The sequence below is a fragment of the Aotus nancymaae genome, unplaced genomic scaffold, assembly GCF_030222135.1.
Source record: "Aotus nancymaae isolate 86718 unplaced genomic scaffold, 86718_ANA_hifiasm-v0.15.2.pri h1tg000100l, whole genome shotgun sequence".
In the NCBI taxonomy this organism is placed as follows: domain Eukaryota; kingdom Metazoa; phylum Chordata; class Mammalia; order Primates; family Aotidae; genus Aotus; species Aotus nancymaae.
The window spans coordinates 370,407-385,771 of record NW_026988515.1 but is presented as its reverse complement, the minus strand read 5'-3'; the positions used below and the strand labels follow the sequence as shown (position 1 = coordinate 385,771).

The 15,365-nt window shown below is 52.1% G+C and overlaps 1 protein-coding gene across 3 annotated transcripts in view; it reads right to left on the bottom strand.

Annotated features, from left to right (window-relative positions):
* SLC66A2 (solute carrier family 66 member 2) overlaps window positions 1–15,365 on the bottom strand; it is a 37,573-nt gene that overhangs the window by 20,724 nt on the left and 1,484 nt on the right. For 2 of the 3 annotated variants that reach the window (XM_012473509.2, XM_064370126.1), the window contains exon 2: window positions 9,065–9,198. In XM_012473509.2, the coding sequence (XP_012328932.1) occupies window positions 9,065–9,198 (134 nt within the window). Of the gene's footprint in view, window positions 1–1,681; window positions 1,736–9,064; window positions 9,199–15,365 lie in introns of all 3 variants that reach the window. The other variant, XM_012473508.2, reaches the window with a different exon arrangement.

The window sequence follows — 15,365 nt, the reverse complement described above, 5'->3', positions numbered from 1 at the left end:
GAAACTATGGCCGTGAACACCTACGTTAGAAGGGAAAAGAGAAAAAAAAGCAATCATCTAACCTCCACCTTAAGAAAAAGAGCAAATTAAACCCAAAGCAACCGTAAGGAAGGAAATAATATTAGCGTGAAATCAACAAAACCAAAAGCTGGTTCTTTGATGGGCAATGTGCGTGTGTTGTGTAAAAAAATAAAGAAAAGAAAAAACCCACCTTTTAAAAACTTGGTTATTTGACAAGAACAAAAAAATTGACAGATCTTTAGGTTAACAAAAAAAGAAAGAAATGAAGGGATCAAATTACTAAAGTCAGGAATAAAAGAAGAACCATTACTAATGACTTTCCAGAAATAAAAAGGATTATAAGGAAATACTAAGAAAAATTATATGGCAACAAATTAGGTAACTTAGGAGAAATGGAAAAATTCCAATACAGACAAACTACCAAAACTGACTTAGGAAAAAACAGAAAATCTGAATAGACTTACAACAAGAGATTGAATTAGTAATTTTAAAACTTCCTACAAAGAAAAGCCAAAGCCCAGATGGCTTCACTGGATAACTTTACAAATATTTACAGAGGAATTAGTATCAATCCTTCGCAAACTCTAAAAAGATAGAAAAGGAGGGGAATAGTTTGCAACTTATTTTATAAGGCCTGTATCATCCTAATGCTAAATCCAGACAAAGTCATCACAAGAAAACTACAGACCATTATCCCTTATGAATACAAATTCAAAAAAAAAAATCCCCAATACAATACTAGCAAACAAAATCCAGCAACAGATAAAAAGTGTTGGACACCATGACCACATGGATTTATCCCAAGAATGCAAGGTTGGTTCAACAGACAAGTATCAATCAATGTTGTACATCACGATTGTAGAATAAAAGACAAAACCCACAGGATCATCTCAATAGACACAGAAAAGCATTTGGCAAATTCCAACTCTTAGGATAAAAACACCCAACAGGCTCGAATCAAAGGGAACCAACTGCCTTGACCTAATGAATGGCAACTACGGAAAATCCATCAACTAACATCATACTCAGTGGTTAAAGACGGAATGCTTTCTCACTAAAATGAAGAACAAGACAGGCACATCACTCTCACCACTTATAACCAGGGTAATTAAGAAAAAGAAATAAAAGCCACTAAATTGGAAAGGAAGAATTAAAACGATCTCTATTTGCAGATGACAGAATCATCAGAATCATATATAATCTACTGAACAACTCTGAGAACAAATCAGTTCAGCTCAGCAAAGTTGCATGATGCAAGGTCAACATGCAATGATCAATTACATTTCTATACAGTAGCAATGAACAAGAAGAACTAAAATTAAGAAAACAATTCCATTTACAATAGCATCAAAAAGGATAAAAATTTTTGGAATAAATTTAACGAAGTCCAAAATTTGTTTCTAAAATTTTCTCCTCCCTTCCTGTCTCCCTCCCTCTTCCCCTTCCCACCCCTCCTCCCCACACACAGAAGAACATGGACAGGCTTCTAGAACTACTTCATGCTTGAAAACAGCAGAGCTAGGGGTTGATTAGTTTGCTGTAGACTCAGCCACACTTGGTAAAGTTGACGCTCGCACATGCACAGATGGAAGCAATGACAGCAGGAAGTGCAGCTGCAGGAAGGAGGTGAAAGGGAGGCGCAGCTCGCGCGGGTACATACCCAGGAAGGACCGCCTGGGGGCGACCTTGGCTTCTTCATCCTTGCTATCTGCAGCTACGTTAAAAAGGGAGACAGAAACAGAAAGGGGGAAAAGACAGAAACAGACTGGTTTTAACGTGGGTAAGCGGCTGTGTTCCCAGAACTTCTGCATGTCTTTAACAAAAAGGGGCTAGGCAGATCCTGCTTCCCTTCTCCTAGAAACTCGTCTGTATGCAAGCTCTGGTTGCAATATAGCTGCCCCAGGTCAAAACCCTTTGGAAGGCTGCCCGATAAAGCTGTTTTCAGAGTACACTCTGCTATAACAGGACGGCTGGGTTGACAGGCGCACTTGACAAGCACCTCTGCACAGACACAGAGACACGGGGACAACATGACAGGGACCCAGCACCCTCCAGGGCTCAGCACCTACAATGACAGGTTATGAGCCAACCTCCCAATCTGTGCAGCCCCAGGACAAGACAGCAGCCAAGGCCCTGGAAAAGTGTGGCCTCCAGGTGGCTCCTGGGAAGCCACACGGGGTTTGGGATTAAAGAATGTTGATAAACAAGAGACTCAAATGAGTCCTGGGCTCAGAAAGCAGAGGTGGGATCAAAGATTGTGCTGCCTGCCCCAGGCAATGCAAACTTTAAAAGGAAATGTTCCAAGTGAACAGCTAAAAGCAAATACAGCATGATCTCTGACCTCTGCCCTCGGCTACTCGCTGCCTCTCTCTGGCCTCACGCCTAGAACTCTGAATATTAAGATTTGAGACAAATTTCAAGTAAATTCAGCCACCTGACTTTGAGCCACAATTATTTCTCAAATAACCCCTAAGAGGAACTTAAAAGGAAGAAACTACATGATAAAGCAAAGTTAAACTTTATAAAAGCAAACGTTTTACATAAAATGAAACAAGCGACCCCACGTATCCAGTTGCTGCTGCGCGCATGTCTAGGTGCACTTCTGGTGACATAAATGCAGCAGCAACCTGGCCTCTGCCCCCAGCGGGAAGTGCCCCGAGGATGTGCAATCCTGAGTACATAAATCCCCACCCCCGATTAAACAAACGTTTTCAGCGACCTGGCGGCTGACACCGGCACGATGACCCTCAGACTGCCACACACAGAGAGGGCACGAGGACGTCACATTCCGTTATTCGTGGGGTCCTTGAGGAAGGGAGTTGACACAGGGCAGAAGGGAGGCTGAGCCCGGGCTAAGAGGTGCAGCCAAGCCTACAGGCTCCAAGTCAAATGGGAAGAACTGGTGTGTACTCATGAAGTATTTCACCTCAGCAAAAAAATTCCCTAGCTCCAGCTGCTGAAAAAGCCAAAAAAGCACCCTCCAAGGCCAGCCCTCCTGTGTGCCCAGCCCTCCTGTGTGCCCAGGCTGTGGTCTCCAAATATGGCACCCCAGATACCAGAGCTCCCTGGAGAAACGACGGACTCTAGGTCTGGGGCAGGAGATGTGGCCTCCACACGTGCACCTTGTTCTACCAGGATCCTGTGTGGAACCCGCCGAAAGGGCCCAGCACCACCACGCGGCTCCCAGGCCAGAGCAAAGAACTGGAGCGTCAACACACGCAATGATCCAGTAACACACAGAACACCCAAATCACACGTCCAGAATGACTGAGAAACCGCACTCATCGTCGCAAGATGCAAGGAAACCAGTTTTGAAAACCGGTAAAGAGAGAGACCTGAATTTCCTTTAGACATTATACCCATGGACAGCTGAACCGTGGGTACCAGGCCGTTTCTCTGCAGAGGGGCTCCAGGTAACAGACGGCAAACACCCTGCAGCCCCTGCTCAGCTCACGGCCTCAGCATGAGCCCCACAGTGGGGCTCCGGTGGAGCGACGCGACCGTCCTGCAAAACACGAGAACCAAACCTGGGTCCAAGTCGGGCCTCTGGGTCCAACCGTCTTTTAAAAATGCTTTTCCACAGGAAGAGCCAAGGACAGACGTCCACATCCCAAGATGTAAAGACACGAGGAACCACCATGAGTGTCACGTCCACCGCAGGGCCCCCAAAACGTAGCCTGCAGGAGTACTCGGCAATCGCGTTAAAGTGCAGTGGCGCTGATGCCACAAATACAGACCACAGGCAAAGTCACGGGGAGCCAAGGGAGAACCCACGGACTTTTAAACAACAAAAATGTATATACTGCCAGGCACAGGGGCTTACCCCTGTAATCCCAATGCTTTGGGAGGCTGAGGTGGGAGGATCGCTTGGCTTGAGCCCAGGAATTCAAAGCAATCATGAGCTTTGAAAATACCACTGCATTCCAGCCTGGGCAACTGAGCAAGACCTTGTCTCAAAAATAAAAAGAAAGAAAAGAAAAACCCGCAGCAGGAAGGAGGCCTGAATGCAGCTGGGGGCCCAGTCACCCTCGGGGCTCTACACCACCCTCCCTACTTGGTAAATGTTTGAAATTCTCCGTAATGCAAAGTGAAAGGTAAAAAGAAATAACCCAGGACACGCAAGACAGATGTGCAGTCACTCCCAACCACAGTCAGCCATGGCCCGGCTGAAGAGGCTCGGTTTTGCCCAGGGGTGGCACCGTGTTGGCGCCGGCCCTGCTGTCCTCAGACTGGGCACTCGAGGCCCTGGGGGACATCTCCCTCTGGCGAGGGGCCCCGACCCTGACTCACAACGACAACGGTGTGGGAAAACGTCTCAGTGGAATGAGGGTTTCTTTTTAAAGCCTGATCATAATTTTGAAAATGATGCTGATTTTGTGAAAGGCGACTGTGGAAGAACAAAAGGAAGAGACGGACACGGCACGCCACGGCGTCGGAAGGAGTCGCCTCCGGAGGGCAGGGCAGAAGCTGTTTTTCTTTTCCCTCATAATCTGTCTTCCCCAAATGTCTACCATTAGCATGCACTGTTCTTTATAATCAGACAACAAATCACGCATTTAATTTTTTAAGTAATCTACCCTTTCCTAATACCATTTATGTTTCTTTAATCTTAACTTTTTTTTTTTTTAAACTTAACTTTCTTTTTTATTTTTATTTATTTATTTTTTGAGACGGAGTTTCGCTCGTTACCCAGGCTGGAGTGCAATGGCGCGATCTCGGCTCACCGCAACCTCCGCCTCCTGGGTTCAGGCAATTCTCCTGCCTCAGCCTCCTGAGTAGCTGGGATTACGGGCACGCGCCACCGTGCCCAGCTAATTTTTGTATTTTTAGTAGAGATGGGGTTTCACCTTGTTAACCAGGATGGTCTCGATCTCTTGACCTCGTGATCCAACCACCTCGGCCTCCCTAAGTGCTGGGATTACAGGCGTGAGCCACCGCGCCCGGCCTGCCTTAACTTTCAAACTGAACTTGTGATCTCCAAAACTTAAAATCCTTATAAAAGATAGCTGGAAAACATTTACGCTTTTATTTCATTAGGTCGTCTGACTATCCAGGAGCATAGTGAAATGTAGCTATTCAAACGTTTCCTCATAAGTTATTTTCATATCCTCATCAGTCTGCCAAGAATTGTGCCTCCCGAGGCCCACGGTCCCCCTTGAAACGTCCTTACCCTCAGGTGAGGCTCAAGAATGTGCGTGGCAAAAGCAAAAACTGACAAATGGGATCTGACTAAACAGGAGCTTCTGCACAGCAAAGAAACAATCACCAGAGCAAAGAGACGACCTACAGATGGGAGAAGATTTCTGCAGACAATGCATCTGACAAATGTCTAATATTCAGCGTCTATAAGGAACTTAAATTTACAAGAAAAAAAACCAAACAACCCCATTAAAAAGTGGGCAAAGGACATGAACAGACACATTTCAAAACAAGACATACATGCGGCCAAGAAGCATATGAAAAAAAGCTCAACATCACTGATCATTAGAGAAATGCAAATCAAAACCACAATGAGATACCTTTTCACACCAGTCAGAATAGCGATTATTAAAAAGCAAAAAAAATAACAGATGCTGGTGAGGTTGTGAAGAAAAAGGAACGCGTATACACTGCTGGTGGGAGTGTAAATTAGTTCATCCATTGTGGAAGACAGTGGGGTGATTCCTCAAAGACCAGAAATACCATTCGACCCAACAATCCCATTACTGGGTATAAACCCCCAGGAATATAAATTGTTCTATTATAGACAGATGCACACACATGTTCACTGCAGCACGATACACAACAGCAATGACATGGACTCAACTTATGCCCATCAATGAAAATCACCCAGATTTTCTTCTGGGTGAAGAAAATGTGGGACATGTACACTATGGAATACTATGCAGCCATAAGAAAGAATAAGATCATGTCCTTTAGAGGGACGTGTATGGAGCTGGAGGCCATTATCTTTAGCAACTAACAAAGGAGCTAAGCAAATGCTGCATGTTCTCACGTGTGAGAGCTAAATGACGAGAACACGTGGACACAGAGAGAGGAACAACTCACACTGGGGCCCACCCGAGGGTGGAGGGAGGAGGAGGGAGGGAACCCGGAACAACCGATGGGTACGAGGCTTGGCACCTCGGTGATGAAATCATCTGTACACCAGCTGGATGCAGCAGCTCACGCCTGTAATCCCAGCACTTTGGGAGGCCGAGGTGGGTCAGGAGTTCAGGAGTTAGAGAATCTGTATACCAAACCCCCGTGACATGTAACTTACCTATATAACAAACCTGCACATGAACCCCAAACTTAAAAGCTTTAAAAAAAAGAACACGTTCAGAGGCAACAACCTCCCCTGCGAGGTGACGCCGCTGGCAGGAAGAGGAGGCCGGCCGCCTCGCCGGCACTGGGCCGGCCGCAGGAGCTACAGATCCGGTGGCCAGAAGCCAGAGCTTTCAGTCTCAATTTCAGATACGTTCATGGCCCGCCCTCCCCTCTCCTGGACAAGGAGAGGATGTGAGCCACACCTTTCATCAAGGTGCTCTGTAGGAGAAGGCCTGGGCCTGTCCACCAAGTGGACATGGACATGTACAAACTCAAATCGGACTCAAATATGCAGAGTGTGCTGCAGATGTGAATCTGGAGGCTTCTTAAACCCACACAGTCACACCCAGTACAGAGTCCAGGAGTGGATTTTCCACCTGAGGTCATTTGGGGCCCAGGAGTCGGGCGGCTTGGGTGAGGGCCGGTGCAGGGCACCCAGGCTGACCCCAGGAGCCCGGGCCTCACCCCTCTCAGCGGCCCTGGCCTGCTTCCCTTCCCAAATGTTCCAGGCCTTGAGAAAAGGGTGCACCAGCTTCCTGTCACCTCCGTAACAAGGTACCACAAACATGGTGGCCACAACTCAGGCTGATTATCTTAACTCTGGAGGCCAGAAACCGAACGTTCTCCTGGACTAAAACCAAGGCTGTGTCTCCTGCTCATTCAAGTAAGGGCAGAACTCAGCTCCCCATGGTCCTGGGCTCTGCTGCCTGTAAAGCAATGGCCCACCCATGGCAGAGAGCTGGCCCTCAGCTCCAGCCCCCGACCGCCTCCTCTGCACCCCTCATTCATGTCTGAGGACCCCCAGGATTAGGTTTGGCCACCAGCTAATCCAGGACCAGCCCCTCAAGAGTCTCTCGGCCATATACAGTGACACATCACAGGTTCCCGGGATCAGGGCATGGACGTCTCTGGGGATCATTATCTGCCCACCCAGAGAGGGGCACTTGTTTAAAATTTGGATTCCAGGCCTAACTCTGGAAACTGCGACTCACGATGTTACCTCATCCCAGGGAACCAGAAGCTTTGGAAGACGTGACACAGAAGGCCAGGCACCCACTGTCCCATCCCTTCTTACCCGACACTCCTGTGAGATGAGCCTGCACCCGCACCTGCACCTGCTGGTAAAATGAACGGGGGCGGGGAGCTTACGATGCCACTTCTAGAGGGAGCCCCATGTTCCAACAACGCACACACACGTTAAACTCCAAGCTGGCCACACTGCCTGAACACTCACCACCTGCCAGCCCTGGGGACACGCATCAGGCCACCGTCAACAAAGTCACAAGGCCTGGCCTCGTGGCTGGAGCCTGAGGACAGCAGAAACACCCCGAAACACACGACATCTTAGGCACAAACCGTTCCCTCAGCCCTCCGTCCCTCCCACAGTGAGAACATTCCCGTTCCAAGTTAAATGCTGGGGTTCAAAGGGGCAGGATCGCAGGCCAGAGAAGGCGCAAAGCCTTGCGGGAAGCACGACGGTCACCGAAGCAGAAATGTAAAACCACAGCTCCTCGGTGCGCGGGGAATCCTGGCCAGTTCTTAAAAGCCTGCTTTCTAGGCAAGATCCGTGGCATCGTCACACTATCTCTGGTGTAATTTCAAACCCAAATCACCACAGGAGGGAACAGAGCAGAGACTCAGAGGAGAGAAGAATGGCGTGAATGGGGAGGAAGAACAGAACACGCAGTGAATCTTTACGGCCACAATGACAGTAACTGGCCCAGGCCACGCTTCGAGGCTGCAGGCTGGTCTGCTTTCTACAGAGGCTGAAAACAGCACATGTTCACCTTGCTCGAAAAACAGAAGAGAAAAAGGGAGAGGTGGGAGAGGCGGGGATCGTCTCTGATAGGAAGAAGTATCATAAGGAACAGAAGCACAGGGACACACTCCCAGGAAAAGTTCAAATCCACAGCAGCCCCAAACTGAACAAACTCTGGGGAAAACATGCTTCTCCAAGCAACAGCTGAGATCAGTCTCGCCCAGACAAAGCCAAAGTGAGCGCGGTCTTAGATTTAGTAATTAGAAGAAAAACGAAAGGAAGGATTTAAGCCTCCTGCACACAAGCAGCCCACCAGCCTGCGTGTTCAGAGGTCAGACAGAAACAAACTGTGCAAAGGGCAAAAACGGGAAGAAGTATCTTCCATTCTCTGAGCCGCCGAAGGGGAAGGAGTGGTGTGTGCCAAGCATGTGCTAAGCACTAACTGGTCCTGCACAGCCGGCAACACAGCAGTGTGCGGACCCTGCCCTTGTGCTCTGGATAAAGGGGTTGCCTGACCCCTCAGGGTGACTCAGGGTCTGTTTAACGAGGTCTCTGAGGAAGGCCTGGGCTCACAGTCCACGAGTCACAGCAAAACCGAGACGGTGTGTTTTGTGCACAGGCCACGCACGCAGAGATGAAACACCTTCCCTGGCACCATCTGACGTGATGGCGCCAGGCACAGAGGAGCACTTCCTGTTCTGACACAGAAGCCGCTCACAGCCAAGAGGAGCTGTGAAGACGTGTTAAGGCCAAGCCCAAATTCCAGTGAAGAAACCATTATCTTGAATTGTTTCAAGTTATAAGCTGTTAATTAAAGTCATTTAACAAACTGAAAACGCTATCAGTTGCAGGTAACAGCACCACTTGGTGACATGAAAGCTGCCTGGATCAGGACAGATTAGAGTGGCTTCGTTTCAGCAGAGTCGCCTTTCACCCTGATTCCCTGGGACTCTATTCTGAGCACCAGCCACCAACCTGCAAAGCAGCGGCGCCTGGCATTGAGCTCGTTGGCCACTCGGACCTCGGTGCACAGCTTCAGCATCAGCAGCATGGTCAGGATCATGATGGCGCTCTGCCACAGCAGCGGGGACTCAAAGTGCCTTCCGAACCTGAGGGAGAGACCAGGGTCAGGAGGGAGGCCCACCCACGCCACCTCTCCCAGTCCGGAACCTGCGGCAGGAGAGACCAGGGTCAGGAAGGAGGCCCACCCACGCTGCCTCTCCCAGGCCCCAAGCAGCACCGAGGGGAAGGAGTCCAAGGGGTGGCGAACGCCACAGTGACCAGGCACCTACTGCCCATCTCCCAGACTCCAGGTGGGGTGGGGCTCCAGGGAGGGGCCATAAGACCCCTACATAGCCTGACCCAGGACCCCTCAGCACACTCGGCCCTCCTCAGAATCAGTGCCCAGGTGCTGGTACTGGGCTCTGGTGGTCCTCAGTCCCCTCCCACAGCTCAGCCCAGGTGCCCTAGGCCCTCCCTGCAGCCTCCAGGCCACCACCAGACAAGAAGCCATTTCTAGCCCAGAGTAGCCCCGCTTCCTGCCAGGGGAAGGTGAGGTCAGCATGCAGAGCAGCAAGGGGGCCAGACACGAAATTTCCACATGCACACACACTCCCACAGAAGAGGAGAAGGCACCCAACCTAAGGCCCGCCCCACCCCCAGGCCTCCCTGCCCACAGCCTCTCACCGTCCCTGGCCCCGAGCTCCCCTGGCTGCCCACTCCCAGGCCTTCCTGCTGACTTTTGACCAGGGTTGAGCATCTCATCAGCTCAGCCACGAGCCTCTGCAGCGCAGAACCACAGGCCAGTGACTGGCAGGCCCTGGGGCCTCCCGTCTCCCCAGAGTCACCAAAGAGCTGAGACACCGACCTGCAGAACCACCATGTCCAAGGCTGGGCTGCGGCACACACTCATCGAAAGCCCCAGCCTTGACCCTCTCCTGACTGTTCCAGGGCGGGACTCTCAGCCTGCAGTTTGTTTGGCCTGAAGGGAATTTTCAAAATTTAAACTGCTCACCAACATGTCGAACTCAGAAGATCCTACAGAACAGCCTAACTTCCCAACTTCTCCTGAAAAACCAGAAGACCCGGCAGCAACCACCACTGCCCCCACCTCTCTCTAGCTCTCACGCAGCGGGGCACCCGTGGGCCAACACCTGCAACCCCAGTCCGTCAACTGCCCCGAGAGGCCACCTTAGGGGTGAGGGCTGCTAAGAGCCGCTTCCTACAGCTCCTAAAATGCAGCCGGCAGGAATGTGCCCCGTTATCAGCGCCCCTTACCGACACAGAGCAGTAGCAGGGGGAGCCCCGCAGCCCCCATAGCCACCCCCTTATCAACACAGAGCAGTAGCAGGGGGAGCCCCTGTGGAAACAGCCTCCCTGACCCAGAAGCCAGCGGAGTCAGCCTCAGGAGGCACCACCCCATCCAAGCTGACTACCATGAGCAGGAGCTACACCAAAATCGCTCAAGAAACGTAAAGAAAAAAATTCACAAAGCTAAGCAGTGATCTGCATCACCAGCAATCCGTAAATGACAAAACCGAATGCAGCCTGATCTCCCGTCCTCAGAAGAGCACGCCTTTGGAAGGTTCTATGTGATGAGGAAAAAATGTCCCATAAATGTAGAACTGACCTCAGATGCTGCAAGACCCTATAATGTGACGAGTCCAGGTTTGTGCATGTAGCTCACTGTCGGAATGAACTCCCAGCTGGCTTCTGAGAGGCAGCTCTGAAGGCTCCCTGGACAGCAGCATCTGCACCCACACACAGGAAGCCCGCCAGCCTGCACGTGGAACCAGGGATTTGCCCTGGACAGGAAGCCCCAGCCCAGGTGAGACAGCCCAACAGGTGAGAAGCTGCCACCTGCAGGTGAGGCTCTTGCAGCAACCAGGAAAAAGCCACATTCTCCTGGGGGGACAGGGAGCCAGGACGCAGTTCTCAGAGGGTGGCCACACCGATTCCCTCTACACTGGCTCCAGAGACCAAGGCCCTTCCCTGTCTCCTAGGAGCTCCTGAGCAGAAGGACCAGCCGCTTGAGGTCACAGAGACTCAGGGAGCAGAGAGGAGGTCAGAGAAAAGAGCAGCCAAGGCCCAGGACCAACAGGGGGCCAGATAGGCAGGCAGACAAGCCGCACCTCCAGGAACACCACCCAGGTCAGCAGGGGCCACTGTAGTCCCCTTGCCTCACTGGAGGCCTCTCTAGGAAGCCTCCGAGAAACGCACAAGGCAAACTAAGAGGTACAGGGAGGGAGGGAGAGTGTCAGGCCTGGTATAGAGGACGGCCGGCAGGAAAGAGGCAGCTTGAACAGGGTTTTCTGGGCCTAAAGTACAGGCCGGGGGTGCAGGGACGCTGTGGGAGCGTGAGTGCAGGGGACACGGGCACTCTGCCCGCAGGCTGGCTCCAGCCCCCACACCGGCCCTCCAGGCCTCCTTGGCTTCTGCATGATAAAGCACAGATCGCAAACCCCAAGGCTAAAGGATACAGCCCATCTCATGTCACTTCCAGAACCCATTCTCCACGGTCACCAAGCGGCCTGGGCGCAGGTCGACTCACCCACAGCAACTTGAGGCTGAGGAGCTGACGTTGGGCAGGCATCTAAAACAGGCTAGTCCCCTGGGAAGCACCAAGCCTGTCACACCACACTCACCTCCAGCAGTGAGGCTGTGTGTGAGCCACTTTAGCCACTGTGTGCAAAAGGCCACCTGCATTTTTTAAATGGTCAACAGAAGCAATGAATGATCAGACAGACTATGGGGAAGGCAGGGGAATCAAGGTTTGAACTTCCCCGTAATCCACACACCAAAAATCAAATCTAGGGGAACTCCATATGCACAGTAAGGAATGAGGCCATTTAAAAAGGAGTGAGGGGTGCACAGAGGCAAATAGTGAGCTAATTTTAGGGTGACGACAAAGAAAAACACAAAATTTCAAAAAGCAGTGTTCCACAAAAGGTGCACAAGGAACAAAGTGAAAACAAACAAATCCAGCTCTATTAGCAACTGTAAAAGCTAATTAAAATAGACGTGGTGTTTACTTCTCAACCTTTTCTTCCTTTAGTGATAACAGCCTGTGCTGGCCATGAGCTCAGGAGAGCACCTTTCCTCTCCTGCCTCAGAGTCTGACTCCCATGTGTCTTCTCATGGCAGGTGCCAGGCAGCCCACCTGTGTGGCACAGGAGCCTGCCCCTCAGGAAGCACCCAGACACCTAAGTTAGGCTCTGCAGGTGACCACGCCCAGGTGCCCACCCACAGGGAGAGACAGGGCAGAGGGTGCCCCATAGCTGACCAAGCCACAGAAAAACTTCTCCATGCTCCAAAATCTCACAGAAAAACTCAAGCAGAAAAGCTCTGCATCTACTCTCAGGCACCGCTAAAGCCATCACCCTTAGTAACAAAATGTTACGACTTCTCCGATACAATGTTTCATTCCTTCCTCTAAGAGTGTTCCGGTGTGGGCTCCACTGTGGACGGGTCTCAGGGACCTGCAGCCCAGTGTTTCCTGCTCCCGGCCTGGCTCTCCCTTTTCCTCCACATACAGCCATTAAACACCAGCTAGGAGGCATCATTTAGCCCTTCTGGCTTCTGGCGCCAACCTCCCAAATCCTGCACAATGGCATTTCACAGTGTGATCCGCTGATTGCTGGCTTTGCAAAACGGTAGTAAGGATTGTAAGAAACAAAAACGTGAGTCACCTATGTCTCAGAATCCCTGGGTTTGTACTGCTGAAGCAGACCCTGCAGGACTGCAGAGCCCATATGCCGCGTACCCCAAGTCCCCAGCGGGGGGCTGCTCTGAGGGCCATGCCCCAGCAGCTTCAAAAGCATGAAGATTCTAACACCACCACTGTGCTGGCGGACCCTCAGCTCTTCTCACCAGAACCTGCCCCACCTCTGCTCTCCCCAGCCCATTCTCACCACAGCCTGCCCCAGCCCCACCTCTGCTCTCCCCAGGCCCCTTCTCACCCAGAACCTGCCCCACCTCTGCTCTCCCCAGGCCCCTTCTCACCCAGAGCCTGCCCCAGCCCCACCTCTGCTCTCCCCAGGCCCCTTCTCACCCAGAGCCTGCCCCAGCCCCACCTCTGCTCTCCCCAGGCCCCTTCTCACCCAGAGCCTGCCCCAGCCCCACCTCTGCTCTCCCCAGGCCCCTTCTCACCCAGAGCCTGCCCCAGCCCCACCTCTGCTCTCCCCAGGCCCCTTCTCACCCAGAGCCTGCCCCAGCCCCACCTCTGCTCTCCCCAGGCCCCTTCTCACCCAGAGCCTGCCCCAGCCCCACCTCTGCTCTCCCCAGGCCCCTTCTCACCCAGAGCCTGCCCCAGCCCCACCTCTGCTCTCCCCAGGCCCCTTCTCACCCAGAGCCTGCCCCAGCCCCACTTCTGCTCTCCCCAGGCCCCTTCTCACCCAGAGCCTGCCCCAGCCCCACCTCTGCTCTCCCCAGGCCCCTTCTCACCCAGAGCCTGCCCCAGCCCCACCTCTGCTCTCCCCAGGCCCCTTCTCACCCAGAGCCTGCCCCAGCCCCACCTCTGCTCTCCCCAGGCCCCTTCTCACCCAGAGCCTGCCCCAGCCCCCCTTCTGCTCTCCCACCCCACCACCCCCAACCCAAACACCAAGTGTGGGTGCATATGCACAGAGCTGGGTCATGTGTGATGTGTCCTATGTGTCACTTCTGCTAAAGCACAAACACTGCCCTACAAACCCTGAAATCAAAGAGGCTGTGAACCTACAAAGTCTCGAGAGGGGCAGCCGGATCATCATCCCCTCTGCACAGCAGGACCTGGGGACCGGGTGGGCACGGGGGACGTGAGTAGGTAAGGAGCCAGGCTTCCCTGTGAGGAGCGCAGGGACGGCCCATCCTCTGGCTGGAGGGACACGCAGCAGGGACCAGCGCCCTCTACTCCCCTTTCGTCCCACTGTCTTCTGGAACATGCCGGGGCTGTGTGTGTGCACTCAGTGGTCACAGAAGCCATCCGTGACCAGGACAGCCTGAGATATTTATTCTCTGAAGAGACCCATGGACAAAGTTCAGAATTCCCTGGAAGGCTGCCCTGTGCTCCACAAAGAAAGAGCTCAAGCATCTCTCGAAGGCCTGTAAAGCAAGAACTCCAGTTCCCAGCTTCAAACCCCTATGTCGAGTGCCAGTTAGGTCATGAGGCAGTGAAAGATGGTACCAGGAAACAGGGTTAATTTCTGACTTCTCCAAACCAGATTCGTAGATGGACATTAGACACATTCTTTTCTCTTTTTTTTGAGACAGAGCATCTCTCTGTTGGCCAAACTCGAGTACAGCTCACTGCAGCCTCGAATTCCCGGGCTTAAGTGATCCTCCTGTCACAGCCTCCCAAGGAGCTAGGAATACAGGTGATGCTACCACACCTAAGCTAATGTTTCAATTTTTTGTAGAGATGGGGTCTTGCTATGTTGTGTTGGCTGGTCTTGAGCTCCTGGCCTCAAGTGATCCACCCACCCCAGCCTCCAAACCTGCTGGAATCACAGGAGTGAGCCACTGTGCCCAGCCTATTTTCTTTTAGCAACTTTGAACTACGAGCGTACTGGGGGGGAACCTCCAAGTGCAACTTTTTTCCCATATGGTAATCCGACCTCAGGCGATTTGCCTCCATTATTTTGGAGAAAATGTATTCTACAACCCTAAAGATAAATGCAGTGTTCCTTTGAAAAATACACACCTGAGCCAGGGCTGTAGTAGGCATCCTGCGACCAGCGCCTCCCCAACTCCCACAACGTGCACTCAAGTAAACGGCAGCTTTAGACAATTAGAAACCTGCTTCCAGTCGACCTACGCTCACTGAGGCCACTACAGCACCCCCACCCACTGTCTCCACAGCAGGCGAAGGGAAAGAAGGAAGCAGTCTCCAAAATGAGCACCACTGACCCTCCCTCGGATGCAGCCTGGCCTGGAGACAACCTCGAGACAGAACTCAGACTCAAAAACCTCCTCCGAGGCTGCCGAGGGGGACAAATCTCCTGGCCTCAGAGTCAACTCTGGGAAAGAGGCAGCCAACCCACTCGCTCACCTAAAAATCCCAGACATGGGCAAAACTGGCACCAGGGACATGTGGACCAACGGCTGCCCACAGCCAGGGCTGGGGCAAAGGCCACAGAGCAGGCAGCACCCCAGCTCATGAACGCAGGGGACAGTCCAGCATCAGAACTCATCAAATGGACAGGAAAGGGGTGCATTTCATGGAATGCAAATCACACCCCAATAAGGCAAAGAAGCAGGTATGTGATTGCTCTGTGACCAGAGGCAGAGGCAGAGGTCTTGA